Below are 23,367 nucleotides of genomic sequence, written 5' to 3'. Positions count from 1 at the left end.
TTAGCTGCCTGATCTCCCCAGAGGAGAGACCCCCGCATATGTAAAGAATGCTTACCCTTCCGCACCCACCGGTTAATGTGTCTGTGGTGGGCACCTGCACTCATTTTAGGAGAATGTAACTCATTTTTCAACGAGACACCATGACCCAGCAAGACAGAAAAATGGAAAGTGAAGGATAAAGGAAACAATGATGAAGGCAGACCAGTAGATGAAAAAAGAACTTGTAAGAATAAGATAAAGTCAAAGCAAGTGTATAGTGGTGAAAAAGAAAGGTAATTGCAACACTGGCATTCAGCAATGGGACCCCAAGAAAATATTTGGAGCTCTGCTTTTTTGTATTTACACATTACACCGGCCCCACCTCCCAAAATGTTGTGTCTTCACATTTATCAGCAGACATCTCTCACATTGTTATAGTTTGCATTACTATATCTAAACCACCCTCAAATTTGAAAGCGGAACCTTAGGACAGCTCAGCCTGTAATCAGTACCACCTAAATGCCCACAAAAAATAATGGTTCATAAAATTCACAGTAAGAAGTATCAGTTCCACATCAAAATAAGTGTAAGCTGCCCAGTGTTCAAGGATGAGGAGGAAATGGTGATACAGTTAAATCACAAGAAAAACTAGCACTTTCAAGAAAATATTAGCCTCTGCAAGGAAATGTTGCTAGTTTGCATTGAAAAGCTACTCAAGTGGAGATGTAAGTACAGTGAGAGACATTCCACACGACAGCTAGACTATACTTGCTAATACGAATTTTGCACATTCTAAACATGCTACACTGCCGACAAGGTGCACTGACGAAGGCCTGCTTGTTTACAGTAACACCCAACTGTAGGCTCATATATTCACTGTAACCTCTTCCTGAAGGACCCCGCCCTATGTAGGCACACATGATCTTTCATCTCATACATATCCTAACTCTGGATTACATAAGCCTGCCAGACATAAGAGCACTTGTGGTACAATTAGGAGACATGGCCTGATGTAAAGGCGAGGAGGCTTAATTTGTTTCTCAATGGTGTCTTTTATTTAAAGTATTGTGATACTGATATACGTAAATGTAAATAACAATCTCTTCAAATGTAAATTTTCCGTCTTCTCCTTTTCTCCTTCTAGGTCTTCGGGTGTGTCTGTGTTACCCGGATTCTCGGCGGAAAAAAGGAACGAGCAGTAAGTAACGATTCCAGAGATAATATCTAGAAATCTCCGTCACCAACACCTCTGGTGGTTTGGTAGGAAAAGAAGTAGTTTCCCGGTGAAGGCAACCAAAGGTTCTTGTGTGACTGATCTGCCATTCACTAGACGTAAAAGATTAAAAGCGCCCCTTCTATATGTTCCCTTCTTTCCTCCCTTCCATATACGAGAAAATAACAGTATCAGAATAGAAAAGAAAAAAGATAAATTATATATCCCATATCTTGGGACTATTCAGGAAAGTCTAATCAGGGTGGTTTTCTATGTAATATCCATTTTCATGTATTTGTCTTAATCTGTTCTGGTGAGGAAACAAAAGGGATTTCAATCTCCTTTTTATTTATATTGTTCAGTCCAGAGCGTTTTTGTACTTGAAGGGCCAGATGTAGGCAAAAGCAGTTTAGCGAGTCCTTGATAGCGATTTATAGGGAATCGCTATAAAGGACTCTTAAAATGCCATGTAGGTAGGAATTGCAATAATTTTTGCGATTCCTACACATTCCTTATTTGGGACTCGCAAATTGCGAGTCGCAAATAAGGAATGGCTTCCCATTCGTTCCTATGGGCCCCATAGGAATGAATGGGAATTGCGCGCGCAATTTGCGAGTACTCAGTTGCAAATTGCGCTTGCAAATTCAGGGGTGCAAGGGTTCCAAAAGGACACCCAGTTGCACTCCTTAATTGTGCATGTGTGCACATATTGCGCACAGTGTGCCACATGGCACTTTTAAAAAAGCAAAAAAGTGCTTTTTTGAAGGAAATCGCACCTTATCACCAACTTGAAGTTGGTGGTAAGTTGCGATTCCTTAAGGCATTATCGCAATTTGCATTTGCAATTTGCAATTACATTAGGATTTGCAATTTGCTAAATGCATAGCATTTAGGGAATCGCAAATTGCGATTCTCTAAATACTTGCACAAAATGAGGAATCGCAAATTTTGCAAAAGTCCAGGTGCCAGTCTCTGGGTGAATTTCAGCAGCAATCTTATGCACTTTGGAGATTGCATCAAACACTGAAGGAGAGTGATCCGGAATGTAGACGCAGCAACTACTACCGATGATGCGACATGCACCACCTCTATCATATAAAACCACGTCTAGAACCATAGAATTTTGGAGTGCTTCAATCCTCGCAACTTGCAGCTCTTCTGTAATGTTCCCAAGTGCCATAGCTGTCTGATTGGTAACAGCTTCCGCAACACGAGTCAATCGTCTTATCTTTCTGCTGTTTCATGCAGCACCCACAAAGAAAAACAAGCCGAAATTGAAATCAACGTATTGTTGCAAGGTGGTGTCAGTCTGGTCCACCTCATCAGTGCTTATTGTCCTCTTATATCTGTTCTTAGAAATGTCATTGTACAATGTGAAATCCTTGTTATACCATGCAGGCGCCAGAAACACAGGGGGCAACAGAAAGGACACATAGCATACTCCAGACCATCCAACAGGTAGTTGGTAATATCCCTTATTCCCACAGACAAAATAGGTATTATGTGAGGCTATAAAACTACTGTTATTGGCACCTTCAATAGTCAGAACCACAGTACACTCACTTCTTCCTGCTGGAATTCTCCCAATACTGCCTCTACACAAGTCTGCTTTAGCTCTAGTAACAGAAATCACAAATGGTCCATTGTTCTTAATAGTTCTCATATTTGGGAAAATATATGGTGTGGAAATATTTTCAGGTCGATACTCCTCCCATTCCCATTTAGTCCCTTTAGCTAGAGGATGACCTTCTTCATCTGGATAACACACTTTATTGAGATGATAATTAATCCGTCCTACTGTCATCCTAGAGATGTTAGCCTTTTCAGAAGCAAACAAAAGCGCAAACCAAGCTTGGTACGAACCATTATGCGAGAAAGGAAGAGGAATTAAAGGTGTTCCTCCCTTCTTCTGGTGAGCAGGTATCATCCCACACACCCAACAGTTAGTGGTATTCGTGGCATTGTGAGTGTGATGCAACATCTGACTAAACGTGTTGTTCAAATAGGATTGTCGATGCTTCTGCTCATGCTATGGAAGCTTAAAATAATGATGTTCAGCTGGTACTGGGGTGGTGGCGATCAGCAGCTGCCGAGCTGGAGCCACTTTCTCAACAAACCAAGTTGTCACTGCTACAACTACCATAGCAACAACAAATCATACAGCACAAATTGTCTTCTCCAACATGTGCCGGCCCATGTGCCATATGAACCATAGGCTGTAAATAGGCTATAGGCAGTTCCATTTATCCATCTCTTTATTGCGCCAACAGCCCTCATCATCCAGCATTCCCTCTGTAGACCACTGCTCAAGCTCCTCCACAGAAGCAGATCTCTGTATGTCTAGCACTTCTTGTCTAGCATCATGCCAACGCTCAGCTTGTGACTTCACTACGTACATAAATGTAGTGCTTCACTGCATCGAAGTCTCACGGGCTACGCGATCTGCAAAGGCATTGCCTTGGCCTGTCTTGTCAGTCACTTTCTTGTGTGTGCTACACTTAAAAGTAGCTATTTTCTTCAGATTTGTCAGTGCAGTCAGAAGATTATGCACTAGTTCTCCATGCACTATCTGCATCCCATGGGATGTAAGAAAGCCTCTTTCCTTCCAAAGTAAGCCAAAATCATGGGCCACTCCAAAAGCATAGCGGCTATCTGTATAGATGTTCACACACAAGTCAGTACTAAGTTCACACCTTCGTGTCAAAGCTATTAGTTCAGCTGCTTGAGCTGACTTCTGTGGTATACAAGCTTTCTCCACTACTGTCTGAAGTGTCGTAATTGCATTTGCAGCTAAGGTCGTGCCATCTGGTAAGTTCAAACAAGACCCATCAACCCATAGTTCCCCATCTACATCTGAAAGGGGCGTACCTTGCAAATCTACGCGACCCTTTGTCTGTTCCTCAGTAAGGAATATTCAATCATGAGACTCCTGTGACTGAGGCTGAGTGGCTGGATATGGCAACAAAGCAGCTGGGTTCAGAGTCGCACATCTCTTTAGGGTAATATGAGGAGCCAACAGTGTCAATTCGTATCCTGTCAAGCAGGCACTAGTCAAGTGTTGCGTCTTAGTCTGGTTCAAAAGGGCATCACACATGGGGTACTAGCACCAACAATTTATGTGACAAAACTATCCCTTCACTCTGCCGTATGGATACAGCTGTTGCTGCAACTGAACGGAAACACCCAGGCAATGCACGAGCAACAGAATCAAGAACAGCTGAAAAATATGCACAGGGACGCTGCTTCTCACCGTGTGTCTGTACTAAGACTGACAATGCACACCCATCTTTATCGTGTACATAAAGTATAGAAGCCTTCATGTAATCTGGAGTGCCTAACACTGGTGCAGAGCAAAGAGCATGAAGAAACTGATGAAAAGCATTTTGGCATTCAGTCGTCCATGGAATGGGCATTGGGGTGTCTTTGGTCAAAAGCGCCAGCAAGGGTTTAACAATGTGTGAAAAACCTAATATCCATTGCCTACAAAAAGAAGTAAGACCAATGAATGCACGGACATCTTTCTGAGTAGAAGGTACTGGTGTGTCTAAAATTGCTTGAATGCGATCTGGTGTAAGTGCACATCCCTCCTTAGACAGAAGGTGACCTAAGTAAGTAACCTTCGGTCTACAATATTGTAATTTCTTCCGTGACACTTTATGGTGGTGTAAAGCAAGAAAGGAAAGCAAAGACAAAGTAAATTTTTCACATTGTCAGGGGTATCATTGACATATTGTATGAGAGCTACTCCTTCAGGCAAAGTGAAAGAATCAAGTTGTCTTTTCAATGCTTGGCTGTAAATACTAGGACTCTCGGTATACCCGCGAGGAATTCTACAAAATCTGTACGATCGATTATTCAAAGTGAAACTAAACAAATATCGGCTATCAGGATGAACAGGAATCGAAAAGAAGGCATTCTTTAGGTCAAATACAGTAAATGTATTCGCTGTCGGATGAACCAAAGTAAGAAGTGTCATTATGTCAGAAACCACTGGGTATTGTGGTACTACAATATTGTTAACTTCTCGTAAATCAATAATGAATCTGTAAATCCTAGTGTTAGTTTCTTTTTTCAAAATGGGAAGAATAGGACTGTTCCACATATTGTAAGGAACTTCTTCCACAACCCCCACCTCAATCAAATCATGAACAATGCGTACGAGTGCCTCTTCGCCTTCGTGAGAAGTTTTGTATTGAGGCAAGCGCGGCAATACAGCGCCCTCCTTGACACTAATGTGTACTGGTGGAATAACCATTTTCCCTACATTGGTGTCTGAAGTAGCCCACAAGGTACTAGGGAGTGAAGCTAATGCAATGTCCTCTTTAACAAGACAAGATCTCTCAATCACGTGGTAGTTGTCATTCAAAATAACACATACACCTTCTGGAGAACATCTTATCGTAGCCCTGAAATACTTGAGCATATCAAGACCCACAATATTATCCGGTGTGTTCAGAGAAAGCAAAAATAGACAAGGAGCAGTAAATTTGTCAACATGAAATGCAAGTGGTTGTGACAGTGGGCTAAGGGAAGGTGTGCCATCGAAACCTATGGATGTAATGGTTAAGCCAGACAGGGGAGCCCTTGGAACCAATTGTTCAGATAAAGCACCACGAGTAGCTCCTGTATCAACCAGAAACTGATCAGTACAACCCAAAACATGTGCTGTAACATAGGGACCCTTCTGATCTACCGGAACTTCAACTGATTCCTTACCCCATCCTAGGCAGTCCTATGCATAAGCAGAATCTTTCAAATCAGATGGCAAATAATCAGACATTTGATATTGGCTCAGTCTATCGAAAGTATTAAAACCATCTTGTCCACACGTATTAGTATCAAACCTATCATGATCATCCGTGCTTCCTCTAGGCCCTGAATATCCTGAACAATTTCTCATTTGTCCCCGTCCACGTGGATACTGCTGAGCACGCAAGACCGGACATTCGGCCGCCCAATGTCCAAATTTCTTACAGTATGCACATTGGTCAGAAGACAAAGTCGGTCGAGTCTAAGGAGAAAAAGATGGACCATAAGACCCACATCCACCTCTATCACTATCTCTACAAGGCGGACCATAACCCTGAGCCAAAATAACCTTAGTTTTTAACTCCTTAGTCTTTTTATCCTCATTACCCTTCGCTTCTAATTCCTGCCGTTCATAATACTGAGGCATAGTCAAAAGGGAAACCGGAGAAGAGGTAGTCCATGAAATCTCCCTGGTCCTTAGGCGACTAGCTATTCCTGGCAAAAGGTTGCCGACATATTTATCGACAAACAGATGCCTGCCTGTGTCATCTGTCAATGACTGGCCACTAAAATCGTGGAATGCCTCTTCAAAACGTGTAAAGAAATCAGAAACCTATGTATCTGTCTTTTGCTTACAAGATGCTAATACAGTCCAGTCTATCTTTTTAGGGGGAATAATCGTCTTTAACTTAACCAATATAGCAGAGGGAAGATCTAAAATTAACTAACATGGTTTCTGTGCGGGTTCCCTTTCTACGTCCATTTGTTCTAATTCTTTCCATAATGCCCCAAAAGTCGCACGATCATCAACTTTACGAACAGTTCTCCTCATGTCAAGGGGTAATATCAATCCGAAGAACATGTCGATATCAGGCAGAGTCATGGTACAAGAGCTAATGGCTCCCTCAACTTCCTCATAAAAAGCGGCCGGATTTTTCCGCGATCAGACAATGCAGTTTTAAGAGCCATAACACCCGCTCTATCCCAAGGAGTGTAAACCCAATTATAAACAAAATAACCCTTTGCATCAGAGGAATTCTTATCATCATCTGTTCCCGTACCTCTAGGAGGAACATACAAAGGTGCAGCTTCCTGCATAGGTCTCACACGAACTACTACATTCTTATCTGTTTCAGAGGTAGAAGCCTGTGTCCCGCTGGTCGGTGATGTTTGTGCAGCTGCGTCAGCTGCCTTTTTCTCGGCTCGCAAACGGACTGCATCAGCACTTAATTTAACCAAACGTCTGATTGAGTCAGCCACCCGAAGAAAGACAAAAAGACCATAACGCATTTGCTTACAGTCAGTTGCTATATCATCGGGCTCCAACTCATCAGAATGTTTCCTAAACCGCTCAATGACTTCTGCGGCAAATACCTCGGTAAAATATATTTGCTCCCTTTCCGGACAGTTTTGCATGTTATCTATAAGTTCCGAAGCAGTACCACGAACGGCTTTGCGAGCAGCGGATCTAAGCTCAGCGGAACGCTCAGTAGTCAACATAGAATGAGTTTCCTGTGCTTTCTCCTGCTCTGTAGAAGAGTCCTCATCCGAATCAAGAGGAGCAGAAGGAAAAGTATACGGAGGCGGAGAACGGTCTAACAACAGGGAATCATCTTGTGGTTTATTAAGGATAGGATAGAGGGGTCGCCAAACAGCGTATTGGCCAGTTACCTGCAAATGACGCTCCCTATCTTCTCTCTCTTTTAGTTCCTTCATTTCTTTATTTTTCATTTTTAATGCTTTCGCATGAATACTTTTTCGTTTTTCTTTTTCGATCAAGGCTTTCTCTCGTTTCATTCGTTCACACACTTCTTTCTCCCACATTCCTACACAGTCAAACATATCTTGCCTAGTCTTTCGCTTAAACGTACATTGTTCCACATACTGAATCTTTCGTAAATCAAATGACCCATTGATAGGCTAACGCAACTCAGGATCCTTGCTAGTATATTTATTCCATAACGTGCTGTACATTATAGAAGAAATGCCATATTTAATATACATATCCCTATTAGGCGTTCCCTCCGGGGGGGGTTGGTTGTGTCTCATCAAGTCTCAAACTAGTACCACCACAAAAGTAACACATTCTACGAAGTGTGCTAGAAACAGGCATGCCAAAAATAGTGCAATATATGCAGTATTATACGCAAAGTAGCACTTAAATCACGTTGTGCCGTTCAGATCTTATTCAAAGTAGAGAAAATTCTCCTCATTACCTGCCTATATAAATGGCAATTTATATATAACCAAATCCCAAAATCCCAAAATTGGCCAATACAAATACCAAACCAAACAGCAAGCGTTACATCAAACAACCTTACCAATCCCAAATGTCCAGATTCCAACTGCCAAGTTCTTGAATCGACCAAATGGTCACTGCACGGCGAATCAACAGAAGAGATCTCAGTTGAGGACCGGCACCACCTGGAGGGTCAGATCAGAAAGAGAGGAAAAATGCTGTGGTTGCCAAGACGCGGGTCTCCTCGGGCAGCGATCGTCCTCAGCGAGATTCCAATCCGCCGTTTCGACCACTCCTTTGGGCATCCGAGTCACCGATGAGCCCCACTGGTTGGGCGCCAATTTGTCGTGGTGAGCCTCAGCTAGGCCTACCAGTGCACAAGTCCTCAGAACAATAGAATAGAAGTTGGCACGGAAACTGTAATATAAAACAAAGTGTTTATTAACCTCATGAGGTGGAACTACATTCACACAACACCCTTCAGTAGTGTATGAAGTAGCACACTGAACAGAAGAAACATGGTCCTTTTATACCTACCCAGGGGCTCAGAAGAAGGTGGTACAAGTACAGAAGAGAAGGTTTACATACATAAAAGGTCATGCAGAAATGCACAGTCAACAGTAGGGAGGAGCTAGCAGTTTGCTGACTCCGGTAAGAATAACCTGACAGTTACAGACTAGAACAGGTGTATGAACAGTTACAGTTTCTTCTGCGCATGTGCAGAGTTGCAGAGCCTAAATATAGTCTGTCTATAAGCAGAGTACAAGAGTAAACGACAGCAAGGAAGGACGGAGCACATGGTGAGCACATGGCAGACAAGATGGCTGCCGAAAACAAAGATGGCTTCAGCTAAATGCTAACACTGATCGCTGCCAAATTACAAAAAGCCCTGTGGGTCTGTTTAAAGAGACAAGTCTCTTTTACTGATTCGTCTGTCTGTTTAATTTTCCTTTTTTTCTTTTCCCAGGTCTTACAGCAATGAGAAACTACAGCTAGAGGACGGCAAGGCAGAGAACGGGCAGGAGAGGATCCCGAGGTATGCAAGTCCTCACATCTCCCTTCCCTTACTTTATTGGTATCAAGAAAACTCTCATGGGGATATTGGGATGGGTAATCCACACTGGTTTTCTGACTCCCCTTACGATGGAGGGTTTGAAAGTGAAAAAGTTGAACAACCGATCAAAGGGCATGATCATTGTTACTTTTATTTTGTCCCATTCATTCTAACAGCTGCAATACCAACAGTTGATGGACAGAATGCAGAACAATGTCATACATTCACCCCAGCACAGAGATCTGGGCCTAAATACATCATTTTTTTGCACTCCCCACCACCCCAGTTCAGACATGGCTATATGCAAATCAGCCTTGAACCTGTGCCTCATGGGAATAGTCCAGCCCGAACTGCCAAGCCATGTCTTCCCTGGACCGGAATCAAGCATCCTAGGACCGGTTTCTGGCTATCATCCGTCATCAGCCAGGATAGCTTGACTCCAGTGGTGTGGAGAGCACGGGACTCACGTCTAAGCATACCCGTCCCACTCGGGGTGACAAATGCAAAAACAACAGTTGATGGACAGAATGCAGAACAATGTCATACATTCACCCCAGTACAGAGATCTGGGCCTAAATCTATAGTTTTTTTGCACTCCACACCACACTACCCCAGTTCAGACATTGCTATATGGAAATCAGCCTTGACCCTGTGCCTCATGGGAACAGTCCAGCCCGAACTGCCAAGCCATGTCGTCCCTGGACCAGAATCAAGCATCCTAGGACCGGTTTCTGGCTATCAGCCGTCATCAGCCAGGATAGCTTGACTCCAGTGGTGTGGAGAGCACGGGACTCACGTCTGAGCATACCCGTCCCACTCTGGGTGACAAATGCAAAAACAACAGTTGATGGACAGAATGCAGAACAATGTCATACATTCACCCAAGTACAGAGATCTGGGCCTAAATCCATTGTTGTTTTGCACTCCACACCACCCCAGTTAAGACATGGCTATATGCAAATCAGCCTTGACCCTGTGCCTCATGGGAACAGTCCAGCCTGAACTGCCAAGCCATGTCTTCCCTGGACCGGAATCAAGCATCCTAGTACCGGTTTCTGGCTATCAGCCGTCATCATCCAGGATATGGATAGAATGCAGAATAATGTCATACATTCACCCCAGTACAGAGATCTGTTCTGCATTCTGTCCATCAACTGTTGTTTTTGCCTTTGTCATCCCGAGTGGGACAGGTATGCTCAGACGTGAGTCCCGTGCTCTCCACACCACTGGAGTCAAGCTATCCTGGCTGATGACGACTGATAGCAAGAAACCGGTCCTAAGATGCTTGATTCCGGTCCAGGAAAGACATGGCTTAGCAGTTCGGGCTGGACTGGTCCCATGAGGCACAGGGTCAAGACTGATTTGCATATGGCCATGTCTGAACTGGGGTGGTGTGGAGTGCAAAAAAACGATGGATTTAGGCCCAGATCTCTGTACTGGGGTGAATGTATGACATTGTTCTGCATTCTGTCCATCAACTGTTGTTTTTGCATCCATTCTAACAGAGCATGGTTAGTATAGAGTGTAAGCTTGTGGCCCTCTAAATAATATCACAATGTATTAATAGCCAATTTAATGGCCAAAGCTTCTTTTTCAATAGCTGCATACTGTCTTTCACAGGAGAAGAGTTTCTTACTGATATAGTTTATAGGGCGTTCTTCGCATGTTCTTCCTGTTGGTATAGTACTGCTCCTAGTCCTGTACCTGAAGTAATGGTTTAAACTATAAAAGGTGTAGTGTAGTTCCTATTATCCCAATAGGCTCTGCGCATTGGAATAATATCTTCAATAGTATAGACGTAGGACTGAGGTTAACTAGGTCTTCTACCGACGATATTAGACTTAAAGTTATGTGTGTGCCAGCTAGCTCAGAGTTCACTAGAAACTTTCTCGAATAGGCAAGGAGGAGTTTAACCTCCCTGGATAGACAAGAAGGGATTTAGTTTCTGACACCCATAGAACATGACAACTTTGCTCTCCCCTAATCAAGAGTATATCTCTAGAGTCGTGTGAAAACAAAAGACAACTTATTTTACTCAGTCAGTACGTGCATTCTTAGTTTCACCAGATTGTAGAGAAAAGGAAGAGACGGGCGTGTTCAATAAAAAGGTGTTATTTATTGATCAGTCTCCTTTCTCATACAAGAGAAATGAATCGCTATTATTGCAATACTTATAGTTAAGTAAAGTGCATACAGTAAAAACAGAATTATAAAATAATACTGTAAAAGCATTTATATGGTTTCTTCGCCATATGATACTAAAATGGATAAAAGTTATATACATATATGCATTGACTAATCGTACTCAACTGGTGCTTCTAACTACGCCTACCCCGGTGTACCTGACCTAAGCCTAATACGTGGGCGGGAGTAGATAAGTAGCAGTTTAAGTTAAGTTTGCTTTGCCAAGGATCTGATTCAAGAATTCTCTGTGAGGGGTTATTCAGTTCAGTACCTGGGATTTAGAAGGCTGGAGGGCTGGTATCTGAATCTCAGGACTCGATATCCCAGTTGCCCGCAAGGGCGGCTGGAAACGCCGGGGCTGGATTTCTCGGCAAGAGAAAAGGCAGCGTCTCTCTCTCAGCGCGTCAAAAAGGAGGGGCAGCGTCCGTGGGCTTTTTCTGCATCAGCTGGGCTCCTCGGCAAGTATCGCTGCTCCAATCTCGTCACCACCGTGTGTCTGCTTAGGGCAATGTCGGTAATATTTATACCTGAAGGGTGCCGAGATTGACGTAAGGATGGACATAAATACGTCAATAAGGATGTCATAAGAACTGGTCGTTCGTACATTCTTTACTGGAGTTCGTGGTTAAATCAAAACAATAGCTGCGGGGGATTTCCCAGGTTGCTGGAGGTTTGATTTGTTTTGAGAACTCGGTATGCTTTCTATGGGGGCTGGGGATATAGTGCTTGCCTAACGTGGTAGCATGCGCTATGACCTAATCAGAGAACGGGTTTCTGTGCCGTTGTATGGCCACTATTGATTTATTAACCGGACAAGGGTCAGAAACAGGAATATTGATACAGTTCCCATAGGAAATACATCACACCCACTCCACGGAATCTATGTCCATATTTACTAACCTAAGCATAGTAAACATAACTAATATTGTATGTGTATTCAAACCGCCCCAAAATACATTAATTTGCATTAAATTTGGATTTGCGTAATACATGAAAAATGAATATAGTTACTATATGCATTCAAGCAGTGTAATCATTCAAAGAGGATGCACGAATGAATTGCGAAAATAACACATGAAATGGCTCTTAATACAGAAGAAAAAAGTGCGAGTCCATTTCATCACATAGAAATACAATCGTATGTGTAAATAACCTAGAGGTCGAGGTAAAGTTTTCTTGAGGTACCTAAAAATAGAAGTGTCTGTTCTCTAAGAATAGTTTACTTTAAGCAGAAGATAAGTGCCTGAAAGGTAAATATTTTGGATGTTTGGAGAACGTTCCTGTTTGCCGGAGCAGACTCAAAAAAATTCGTAGTGGCTTTATTTTTAAATTTGAAGGCCAAATTCAGAGTTCAGGGAACGCTGTGTGCATGTTTGCTCAAAGTCATTCTTTCTGTTCTGGTGAAAACATCATATCATTAAGATGTTCGAAAAAACAGTCAACAGCTTCTGGTGAGAGTTCGACAAGGTTGGAAAATGACGCCACCATGCAGTCATGAGCATGATTGCTTTCAGTGATGGTTTGATCAGCATAGCTGACAGATGGTCGTACCTGATCGATGCTGCTTTCATCTTGTACTTCACTACCCTTCAATCGCAGTGGTGAAGTCTCCACGAATGCCGTCATCAGGATTGGTAGCCGCTGGGGACAGCACAATGCATGAGCCTTAACTGGACTCAACAAAGTCTCTGCATCCAATGGCACTTCCGATTGTAGTGTGAGACAGGTGTCCAACACACATTCTTCGCCGCATAGCAAGCACCTTAATACAGGCATAACACAGGTCTGCCACAAGGGTCTGAATGAAAGAAACCAAGTCATATTTAAATCGCGTAGCCGTGCTAATCCAAGGACTTTAGTTATGCGGTCCCGGTAGCGGATAGCTAGGATCGTTTCTTCCATTGTTGTTGGAGTCATGTCTGTGACACGGTTTGCCATATCGAAGCAAAAGTAGCAAAAATAGGACGCCTGCTACTAGTCCCAACAGGAGAGGTAGTCCGCCAAAGAGAGAATGGACGAAGTTTGGAAAAATACCCAGGATCGCTTTGAATGGTGTTAAAGCGCCTGAAAAAACTGTCTTAAATACACTGGCGATACCACTTGTATCAGAAATATTTAAGATTTCGTTCAACATTTCTGCGAAGTGTAGGGGGCTATTCGTTGATAGCAGTGAATGAATCTCTGCCGTTGTCCTTGCAACTTGGAGATCATACGTTTCTTTTGATGACGTCAACCTGGTTGGCGTCTGTAGGAGCACAGTCTTCATTCTGCTTAAAGTATCAATTCAAATAGAAGAGAAATTAAAACTGGGCCATAACCTTGCCTCCCTGTCTGGAGTATCGTTTGGGAACAATACTCTTTCACAGCACATGACCCTGGTAGTCACGCTCACGAGATAAGGTTTTCCGGGCATTAGGCTGCAACATCTACGATCTACAATTAGAATGTAACTCCCATTCGAGAGTCTCCTAAAGAATGGTTCTATTCGTGTTGCAGGTGTGCCTAGCTGGTGACATGAAAGGTTATTTGAAGTCCCTTCACAGGCCCCATGCAAACTTAAACCCTGACACAGAAGTATACCACTTAGTGATTTTGCACAATTATTGCCACAAAGAAATACACTCTGTCCTTTATTACTAACACATGTGTGTGTATAGGGCAAGTCCCATGTCGACTTAATGTATCCTTTACCCAACCTTTTATACTGGCCTGCCTGTATATATTTTTGGCAGTATTGAAACTGGAAAGTAGTTATCGGAATATTTATTATCCCATGTATTATCCATTCAATGACAGGTCGTTCTGACATTGTCAATGGTAATCTCTCAAGTTTTTCAATGCTCAGAATTGTATAGTCAGCACCCTTCTGTGCCAAACTGATTTGTTTATCAGTAAGGTTAAAGATATTAAATAATGACATTGTGTTGATTAAACGCCAAGGCACATAGCCTGAACGCAGATTTTGCAACATCCAGCCAAGCTGTACTATAGAACGTAATTGAGACTGACCGTGTTGTAACATCAGTAAGCCTTGCTCTATTATATCGATTGCTGAAGATACAATACTGTCCAGTGAATATATTCTGGAAGACAGAGTCATTAACCCATTGTCCACAACAGAAAGTGATTTTTCCAAATTAACAAGGTCAATTTCCCGTATTTTTTCTGCTGTCTCAATTTGAGTTTCTTTCCAGGCTTCGTTATAAGCTGCATATATAGAGGCCGCTATGAAACGTTTTTGACGCTGTTTGCGTGGTCCCATAATGAAATCGCGCAAGTCAGCACCTTCTTTAAGTAAAGTTAGGTGTTGCTTAATTTCCGCCAGTGTGGATGTATGTAGCCACTGAAGGAAGAGCTTTCCCACACTGTAAGTAGTTACAATCCCTGGATGTTGTCTCTGGGAGTGTCTTGGGTCTGGCCTGGTCAATGTGAACCCCTGTATTTTGTTCAGGAATCTGTCTTGACAGTTATTTGTGTCTGTGGGCCAGATCAACCATTTTTTTCCATTCAGGATGTGTTCTGTTTTGGTTTAAAATACTGGTTACGTCTATCTCCACATCAGAGGTGCTATTACTATCCATTGTTGGCTTTGGAATAGACGGTTTGTTTAAGTCTTTGATTTTGGCTAGACCAAGACAGCTGGTCTGCTGAATCGTGTCATTCAAAAATATAATTTGTTCTGGGATCATGCAGGCTCTAAAGAATGATTCTATACCTTGCACTTGCCAATCTTTTGTGCCCCAGATCGTTTTCGTTTCAATGTTATCATTCCAGAAATCAAAACCAAATGTATTCATTTTTTCAAAAAATGAGTCTGAATATATCAATTTTGTGTTTGTAAGCATGGTTTTCACTCCTGTAACAATTTGAAGTAGAATGTTCCTGCATTACTTGTGTTAAACCCTGAAAAGTATGAATATTTATCATAAAATGTTTTTGAACTGCCTTTTGGTGGAGTTGCACAATGTTCCCATTGGTTAAAACTTAAAACATTTCTAGGCTGAGTAGATTTATGCATATAATGGTTACCATAATGGTTATAGCAAAACATTTGATCGTAATTTGATGAACCTTGTAAATAATCATGTTCTGTAAATTTGGCTGACATCACTAGATCAGACATCATATCATTAATACTTTCAAAATCCCAATCATCAGCGAATGTGCTTGGTTTTACAAAGTCACTTAATGAAATCTTAAATTGGTGTGGGTACTTCAGTAGTTCAACCGGACCATATATTTCATATTCAGTTTTGTCCCATGCTACCCCGCCGGGTATAGGATTGGCTGTGAAGTTGACAGAAGAAAGTTCTCTTTTCTCGACGTGTGAAGATGTGTGTGGTTTAAGGACCAAGTTGATATTCTGGCTTGCTGTGTCCATTTTAGCATATCTTCCCTCAATGAAATGTCCCAAGCATAGTACCATGATGAGCCAAAGTATGAGGATAAATGCACCAAATGCCACCCAAATTTCAATCCATGGAGAAATCAGATAGGTTTCTTTTAGTTGATGAAAAAGTTTCTTTGCTTTGTCTTTAAAAGTTCTTTTTGTTGGATGATCGTCAGGTTCATTCAGATCTTCAGAAAAATCATCGAAGTTGATGAAGTAGCCGGATGCTGTTCTGTCAATTGTTTCAATTGCATCTGGATTACTTTTTGTTTTTAGGATTTGCTTTGTTTCATTAGCATAGTCCGTTACATCAGTGTAGAGTGGCGTTTCTTGATGTAAAGTATTGATTTGGGTTTTAAGAGTTTCAAGTTCTATTGCTTTGTTGCATAGTCCTTGTTGTTTCACTGTAGATTTTTCAAATGTGATCAGTCTTTCAGTTGGAACCTCTGTGGATGTAGCAAACTTAGGTGTTCTACTACTTCTTGGGAGTCCACTTGGCCTACTTCTTGTTATTGGCCACATGATTGTGGTTTAACCAGGTCGATGGATACAACTCGGTTCTCCTTTTTACCAGCAAGGGGCGGTAATACTACTGATCTCGTCCCGTTGACAGACAAGACAGGAACTGCTTTTCTGTAAGAAGGCCCAAATTCCTTCTTTACCGCGATCTTCTCTCTGACCAGATCCCCGATTTTTGGAATCCAGACAGGCCTTGCTGGGACAGGTGGTTTCTCTTCAGTGGTTGTTGGCTGTTGTTTCAACTTTATGTTGCTCAGGTCTCTTCTTGTTTCATTTAAGTCCTGTAAAATAGCCAAGCGATCTTTGATATCAAAGCATTTTTCTTTAACCACTGAAGTCTGACTATCTAAGTCCTGGACTAACATTCTAGTCCCAAAGAATAGTTCGTACGGACTGAGACCTCTCAGAGAATTTCTTGGCAGATTATTTAGACTACGTTGGACACTTATTAAATGTTTGACCCACCCAGCTCCCGAACCTAATACCTTTGATGTTATCGATTGCTCTATGCCTTGGTTTTTTCTTTACACCATCCTGTTTCCCTCAGGAAGGAAGTGAGAAGAGTCCCGCAATGCAATGCTCATCCTGGCCAAGCACCCTCCCACAAGCTTTTTTTGGAGCTAAAGGAAAGATTTTGGTCAGGACGTAGCCTGCTTCTAGCGTATATTCCATTATAGACTCGTAAATCTTTTATAACAGTTCAGACGTCAGCCGAAAGTTGGGGTCTACATTACAAGTGAAAATAGTCTCTACATGTTAAAAAGACGCATTATTCATACTGGGTGAGTTTATGTTGTTAGCCTATTCCTTATTGAGCAAAAAGCCGTGGGAATACACCGTTTCGTTCACCACTGCGATCTCTGTTGCAGTTTGAACAGTTTCTCGCGAATAGGTGTTGGTCCAGACTCATTCCTGGCCACCAGTATGTTGATTGTAATTCTGCTAGAGAATCCTTAATTGTGCGATGTCTAAGACCCTCGCCAATATGTGTGTCTACTATTAACAAGACTCTCCTGTTCATGTTTGGAATCACTCTATCCCCCACTCCAGGGATTCGAGCAAAAGGAACGGAGTTTGCATCGATTATGTATGTATAATTGAGTGGATAGTTGATCGGTAAAGCTGAGCAGTCGCCTTTTGATGACGTTTTCACCGCCAGCACTGTTTCACCGTCAATGTATTTTACTGAACGCTTTTTTGTCGCTAAGGAAGCCGATTTAGTTGCTACCGCTGTGGCTGTCTCAGCCAATGAATTCCCTGCAACGTGAACGCCATCACGTTGATGACTCAGTGAATGTATCACGTGAGTTTTTGGTAGTTCTTTCTGTAAAAGAACTACTTGTTCCCAAAGCGATTTTTGCTTTATTGTTGCACCTGTGTCATCTTTGTAACCGTTTTGAATCCATTTCTGTAAATCGTTATTGTATGATTTGACGCAGTAATACGAATCGCACACTATAAGTGTCGGGAATTCGCGATCGGCATTATCTAGCGCCATTTTTAACGCTATTATTTCAGTTTGTTGTTCTGAGTTATTTTCTACTGAGTGTGTTTTTGTAAATAGAGGTCTCAGTTTACCTCCGCGCCACACGTCTTTTACAATCTCGCATGTGGCGTTGTATGCTTGCTCTCCCCAAACTGAGGGTTGAGCATGTCCGTCTGTATAGATTACACAGGCGTACTGTCGTAAAGGCAGAATGTCGATTGGCAGAGGATATTCTCTCTCATATTCTAGATATTTTAATTCATTCATTTCTGGATCAAAATAGTATTTTACTTTGTCTGTAGCAACAGAATTTACCCACTGTATCCATTCTGGATTCAGTGCCGTTGTTGGTAAGTTACGCGGGGTTGTTAATGCCTCAAAAGCTGATTCTGCTGTTCTGACTGTAATACGTCTACCGTCAGCTTGGTATTTTTCTCTCGCTACAGCTGTTTGAACCGCATGAACAATGTTTTCTTTAATGCTGAACTTTTTTCCAGCTTCTGTGTATAAGTGTGATTTGTATGCTATCGGTACCTTTTCTCCCTCATTAGAGGTCAGGTATGTGAATCCGCATCTTCCTGGGATGACTCGAATCACAAGGTTGCGTGTGTTGTCACGTGTTTGTAGTTTTGTTTTAACTAACATGTCTGTTTGTAAAGATCTCAAAATTTCTGTGTGTTTTTGAGTCCAGTTGATTCTTTTAAAATCTGGTTTTATTAAATCATAGAGGGGTTTAACCCTCTCTGCATAGTTTATAATGTAAGTTCTTCCGAAATTCAGGAAACCTAGAATTGATTGCAAGTTTTTCAGTGTCCTAGGTGCTTGGATTACAGCACATTTCTCTAGGAAATCTTTAGCCAGGCTTTTGCCTTCACTTGATAATTCATATCCTAAAAATAGGACAGTCAGATGGGCAATTCTTGACTTCTTGAAGTTGAATTTGTAACCCTCTGCTGCGAACCCAAGTATTATGGTGTTCACTCTTTTCAAGTGAGTATCCAAGTCATCGTCTGTTAGATAGATGTCATCGACATAAGATAATGCCTCATCATCATACATTTGTAGTAACTCTGTTACTCTTGCTGAGAATAATCCTGGGCTGTTCTTGAACCCTTGGGGCAAACGACAGAAATTTTTCTGCGAGCCATTTAGTGAGAAAGCGGTCAAATATCTGCTTTCAGGTGCTATATTTTGACAAAAGAATCCATTAGAGATGTCTAATGTTGTTTTGTATTTTTTGCGCACTATGCTATTCATTAGTGCTGCACTGTGTGAGTTTTGCACTGCAAAAGTTTTGCAACATGAGTTCAAGTGTCTGTAGTCCAAAACAAGACGATATGAATTATCTGGTTTGGAGACAGGAAACAAAGGATTGTTCATTTGTGAGGTGCATGTTTCAATCACCCCCTGGTATTCAAGTTGATCTAGGATCTCTTTTACCTGTTTTTTAGCTTCTTGCTTAATTGGGTACTGCCTCTGTGCAGTAGGTTGTGATTTTAACTGGATTTTGTGAGGAGGAGAGTCCTCATCCCATCCCACATGGTTTTTATATAATGCAGGAGCTTGGGCTACTACCCACTTTCTTGCAAGTGTATACTTTTAATGTATTGGAATATGATTTGAGAAGGCAGGCATAATTATGTCTTCGCCATGAGGGCACTCCCTGACAAACTCTGGTGGCCAGTCTTTTTCAGCTAAAAGGATGTCATAGCCTTTAGAGAGATTATCCCAAAACAGACCCCTTATCTTCCTAGTCTTATCCCCTTCTATACGCAATGTTATTTCATATATTTTATGAGGTTTGCTAACTCTGGTATCTGCAGTTTCCACCTGAATGTATTTATTCGTGTCCACTGTCTCCAGATGATTCATCAGGATCATGCGAGCTATGCTCACTTCTGCTGCGCTGTCTAGCATTGTCTGAGCCCATTCTCCGTTTTTCAGTTGTGTCCTCAGTATTCTCGGCATGGTTGATTACTTTAATACTGGCTACCTTCTTCTTTGGAAATTGTAATTTTTTATTTGGATGAGCAGGTTCCTTGTATTTGGACTTGACGTGCTCTTCCCTGTGTTCTGATGTCCTCTCCTTTCCGATTTCTGCGAGGAAGTCTGAAAAGATTGAGAGGGACGTGTATCAATATCTTGATATCTGTCAGGTTTCTTTATATTATCCCTATTTCTAAGGTTGTATTTTTTCACAGAGGGCTCCCTTTGGGGAGACTTGTGTCCTTGGTCCGGAGATCTTTCTCTCCGCCGAGGAGACCTTCCTCTGGTTTGGAATCTTTTTTCTTTAGGAGTGGATTGTTTATTTCTATCCCAGCTCTTTTTTTGAGTGTTTAGATTATTTTTAATAAATATCTTTTCAGGATTTTCAATTAGTTGGGGTTTCACAGGTATTCCACCCAAACTATCTCTTCCTAGTTCTTCATAGGATTTTTCTATGATTCTGGCAATTTCAAATGGTTGGTCTGCTATATCTGTCTCTTTCAACCTCTGGCGGATCGCCACATTTGCTGCTTCTCCCTTTATATTGGCTAGTAATATTGCCGAGACCTGCTTGAAGTCTTTTAGTAATTTCATACCAAGAGATAAGGCAGGTTCTGGACCGTATTCATCTTGAATTTGTTTTAGTACATCTGGTATTACTGACATGGATGGAACACCATGTGTTTTTGTGTAAACGGAAGCAAAGACTGTACCCCAAGTGTCACAGTCCTCCACATGCGGTGCGATTCCCATTGGAAGACAGATAGTCAGAATCCTGTGTTTCTCAACCGGGGTGGTATCCGGAAATACCGCCTCTAGTTGAGTGATTGTTTGTGCTAACCAGAATGGAATTTGTTCCCGTTTTGCGGGTACTTTACCTAAACAGGACTCTATGTTCTGTGGTGTAATTTTATTTGTGTTCCCCTGATAAGGGGTCAGCTGTGGAATTTTAATAGCTGGTTGGACTGTTGAAGTCCGCATTATATATTGGACTAATTGTCTGTGTATTTTAATCAGTTGTTTTAGCTGTACTAAAAGATCTGGTGCAGACATCTCTTCAATGTCTGGATGTGGTGTGTATCCGGCTAGGACCGGCCACGTTGCTCCTGGTCTACCTAGTGGACCGAGCCTGGTGATGTGATTATTATGTTTTAGGGCGCCATTAAACCAGAGCAGGTGCTCTTGGTATTTGAGTGATATCTCCACTTCCTCGAAAGGAGTGTAGATATCCGGTGGTTCCTCTATTTTATAATAGTGGAACTCTTTTGTTACAGCGTTTGCTGCTGGAAAGTTTATCCATGAGTAGAATACCTCTGTCTGCCGATATTCGTGTGCCTCAATTACGAATATGACTGTACCACCTCTTGGTGTCAGTCCATTTTCTATAAGTTTTAAGGTTATAGTTTTCCTTATGTTGACCGGGATTAGTATTGCCTCCGGGTCTTGTTGTAGGAGACTATTGTCATTTGCTAGGAGTTGAGCTGCTATTCTAGCTGCCTCCCTATCTTCTTCAGTTTCTGACATTTTACTGTCAGGAAGGTTATTTTGTTTATTTGCAGATCAGGTTTCTATGGAAACAAAGATTAGATGCACAATATTTTGGAACAGTGTATCCTTCAACGTTGAATAAACCAAGAACCATACATAGGAGTCTCCTTCTACGAAGTTTTGGCGGATTTACCTTTCACCCACTCCAGACGTCTTTGGAGTATTATGGGAAAAAGAGGTCTGTGTGAAAAAGCACGACTGAGTTACTCTAATGTCTTGCGTTAGATTTATCGCCTATCCAAACGGTTGGGCGCCATGTAGTGTAGTTCCTATTATCCCAATAGGCTCTGCGCATTGGAATAATATCTTCAATAGTATAGACGTAGGACTGAGGTTAACTAGGTCTTCTACCGACGATATTAGACTTAAAGTTATGTGTGTGCCAGCTAGCTCAGAGTTCACTAGAAACTTTCTCGAATAGGCAAGGAGGAGTTTAACCTCCCTGGATAGACAAGAAGGGATTTTGTTTCTGACACCCATAGAACATGACAACTTTGCTCTCCCCTAATCAAGAGTATATCTCTAGAGTCGTGTGAAAACAAAAGACAACTTATTTTACTCAGTCAGTACGTGCATTCTTAGTTTCACCAGATTGTAGAGAAAAGGAAGACACGGGCGTGTTCAATAAAAAGGTGTTATTTATTGATCAGTCTCCTTTCTCATACAAGAGAAATGAATCGCTATTATTGCAATACTTATAGTTAAGTAAATTGCATACAGTAAAAACAGAATTATAAAATAATACTGTAAAAGCATTTATATGGTTTCTTAGCCATATGATACTAAAATGGATAAAAGTTATATACATATATACATTGACTAATCGTACTCAATTGGTGCTTCTAACTACGCCTACCCCGGTGTACCTGACCTAAGCCTAATACGTGGGCGGGAGTAGATAAGTAGCAGTTTAAGTTAAGTTTGCTTTGCCAAGGATCTGATTCAAGAATTCTCTGTGAGGGGTTATTCAGTTCAGTACCTGGGATTTAGAAGGCTGGAGGGCTGGTATCTCAATCTCAGGACTCGATATCCCAGTTGCCCGCAAGGGCGGCTGGAAACGCCGTGGCTGGATTTCTCGGCAAGAGAAAAGGCAGCGTCTCTCTCTCAGCGCGTCAAAAAGGAAGGGCAGCGTCCGTGGGCTTTTTCTGCATCAGCTGGGCTCCTCGGCAAGTATCGCTGCTCCAATCTCGTCACCACCGTGTGTCTGCTTAGGGCAATGCCGGTAATATTTATACCTGAAAGGTGCCGAGATTGACGTAAGGATGGACATAAATACGTCAATAAGGATGTCATAAGAACTGGTCGTTCGTACATTCTTTACTGGAGTTCGTGGTTAAATCAAAACAATAGCTGCGGGGGATTTCCCAGGTTGCTGGAGGTTTGATTTGTTTTGAGAACTCGGTATGCTTTCTATGGGGGCTGGGGGAATAGTGCTTGCCTAACGTGGTAGCATGCGCTATGACCTAATCAGAGAACGGGTTTCTGTGCCGTTGTATGGCCACTATTGATTTATTAACCGGACAAGGGTCAGAAATAGGAATATTGATACAGTTCCCATAGGAAATACATCACAAAGGTTTGTCATAGTTAGGGCTGGTGAGAACCAGTTTTGGCACTAACACAATCTCAATGGTGAAAGGGTCAGTAATCCCCATTGTGAAAAGTTGGCCTGATAGGAGATGTTTCCAATTCTGGAACCACCTGCTATCTGACCAAACAATCCCTTATGGTGTCTGGTTGTAAGTCAACCTTATTAGACAAGCTATCCTAGGGGTAGCATGGACTAAGCAGCCTAAAGGCTTAACTTAAGAGGTCGTGTTAAGCGAGCTGTTTTACCACATGCAATCCTGTAATATCAAATGAAAGGACACCACACAAGTATATATTATAAAAATATATGTATTTATTACTAAAAACAATCCCCAGTATTCTTTATGAATAAAGGGGCACAAGCGTTAAATCAAAAGCACTGTTTAAACATACAAGTTGCACAATTATGGATGAGGGCGGGGGGCCACTC

General features: G+C 41.9%; 1 protein-coding gene across 7 annotated transcripts in view; it reads left to right on the top strand.

Moving 5' to 3' along the window:
* The window catches only part of LRRC34 (leucine rich repeat containing 34), a 431,531-nt gene that overhangs the window by 43,276 nt on the left and 364,888 nt on the right, over window positions 1-23,367 (top strand). For all 7 annotated transcript variants that reach the window (XM_078666059.1, XM_078666060.1, XM_078666064.1 and 4 more), the window contains exons 2-3: window positions 1,124-1,177; window positions 9,148-9,216. In XM_078666059.1, the coding sequence (XP_078522185.1) occupies window positions 1,124-1,177; window positions 9,148-9,216 (123 nt within the window). The remainder of the gene's footprint in view (window positions 1-1,123; window positions 1,178-9,147; window positions 9,217-23,367) is intronic.

Source organism: Lissotriton helveticus, chromosome 11 (genome assembly GCF_964261635.1).
Source record: "Lissotriton helveticus chromosome 11, aLisHel1.1, whole genome shotgun sequence".
Taxonomy (NCBI): domain Eukaryota; kingdom Metazoa; phylum Chordata; class Amphibia; order Caudata; family Salamandridae; genus Lissotriton; species Lissotriton helveticus.
This window is presented reverse-complemented; position numbering and strand designations above follow the sequence as displayed.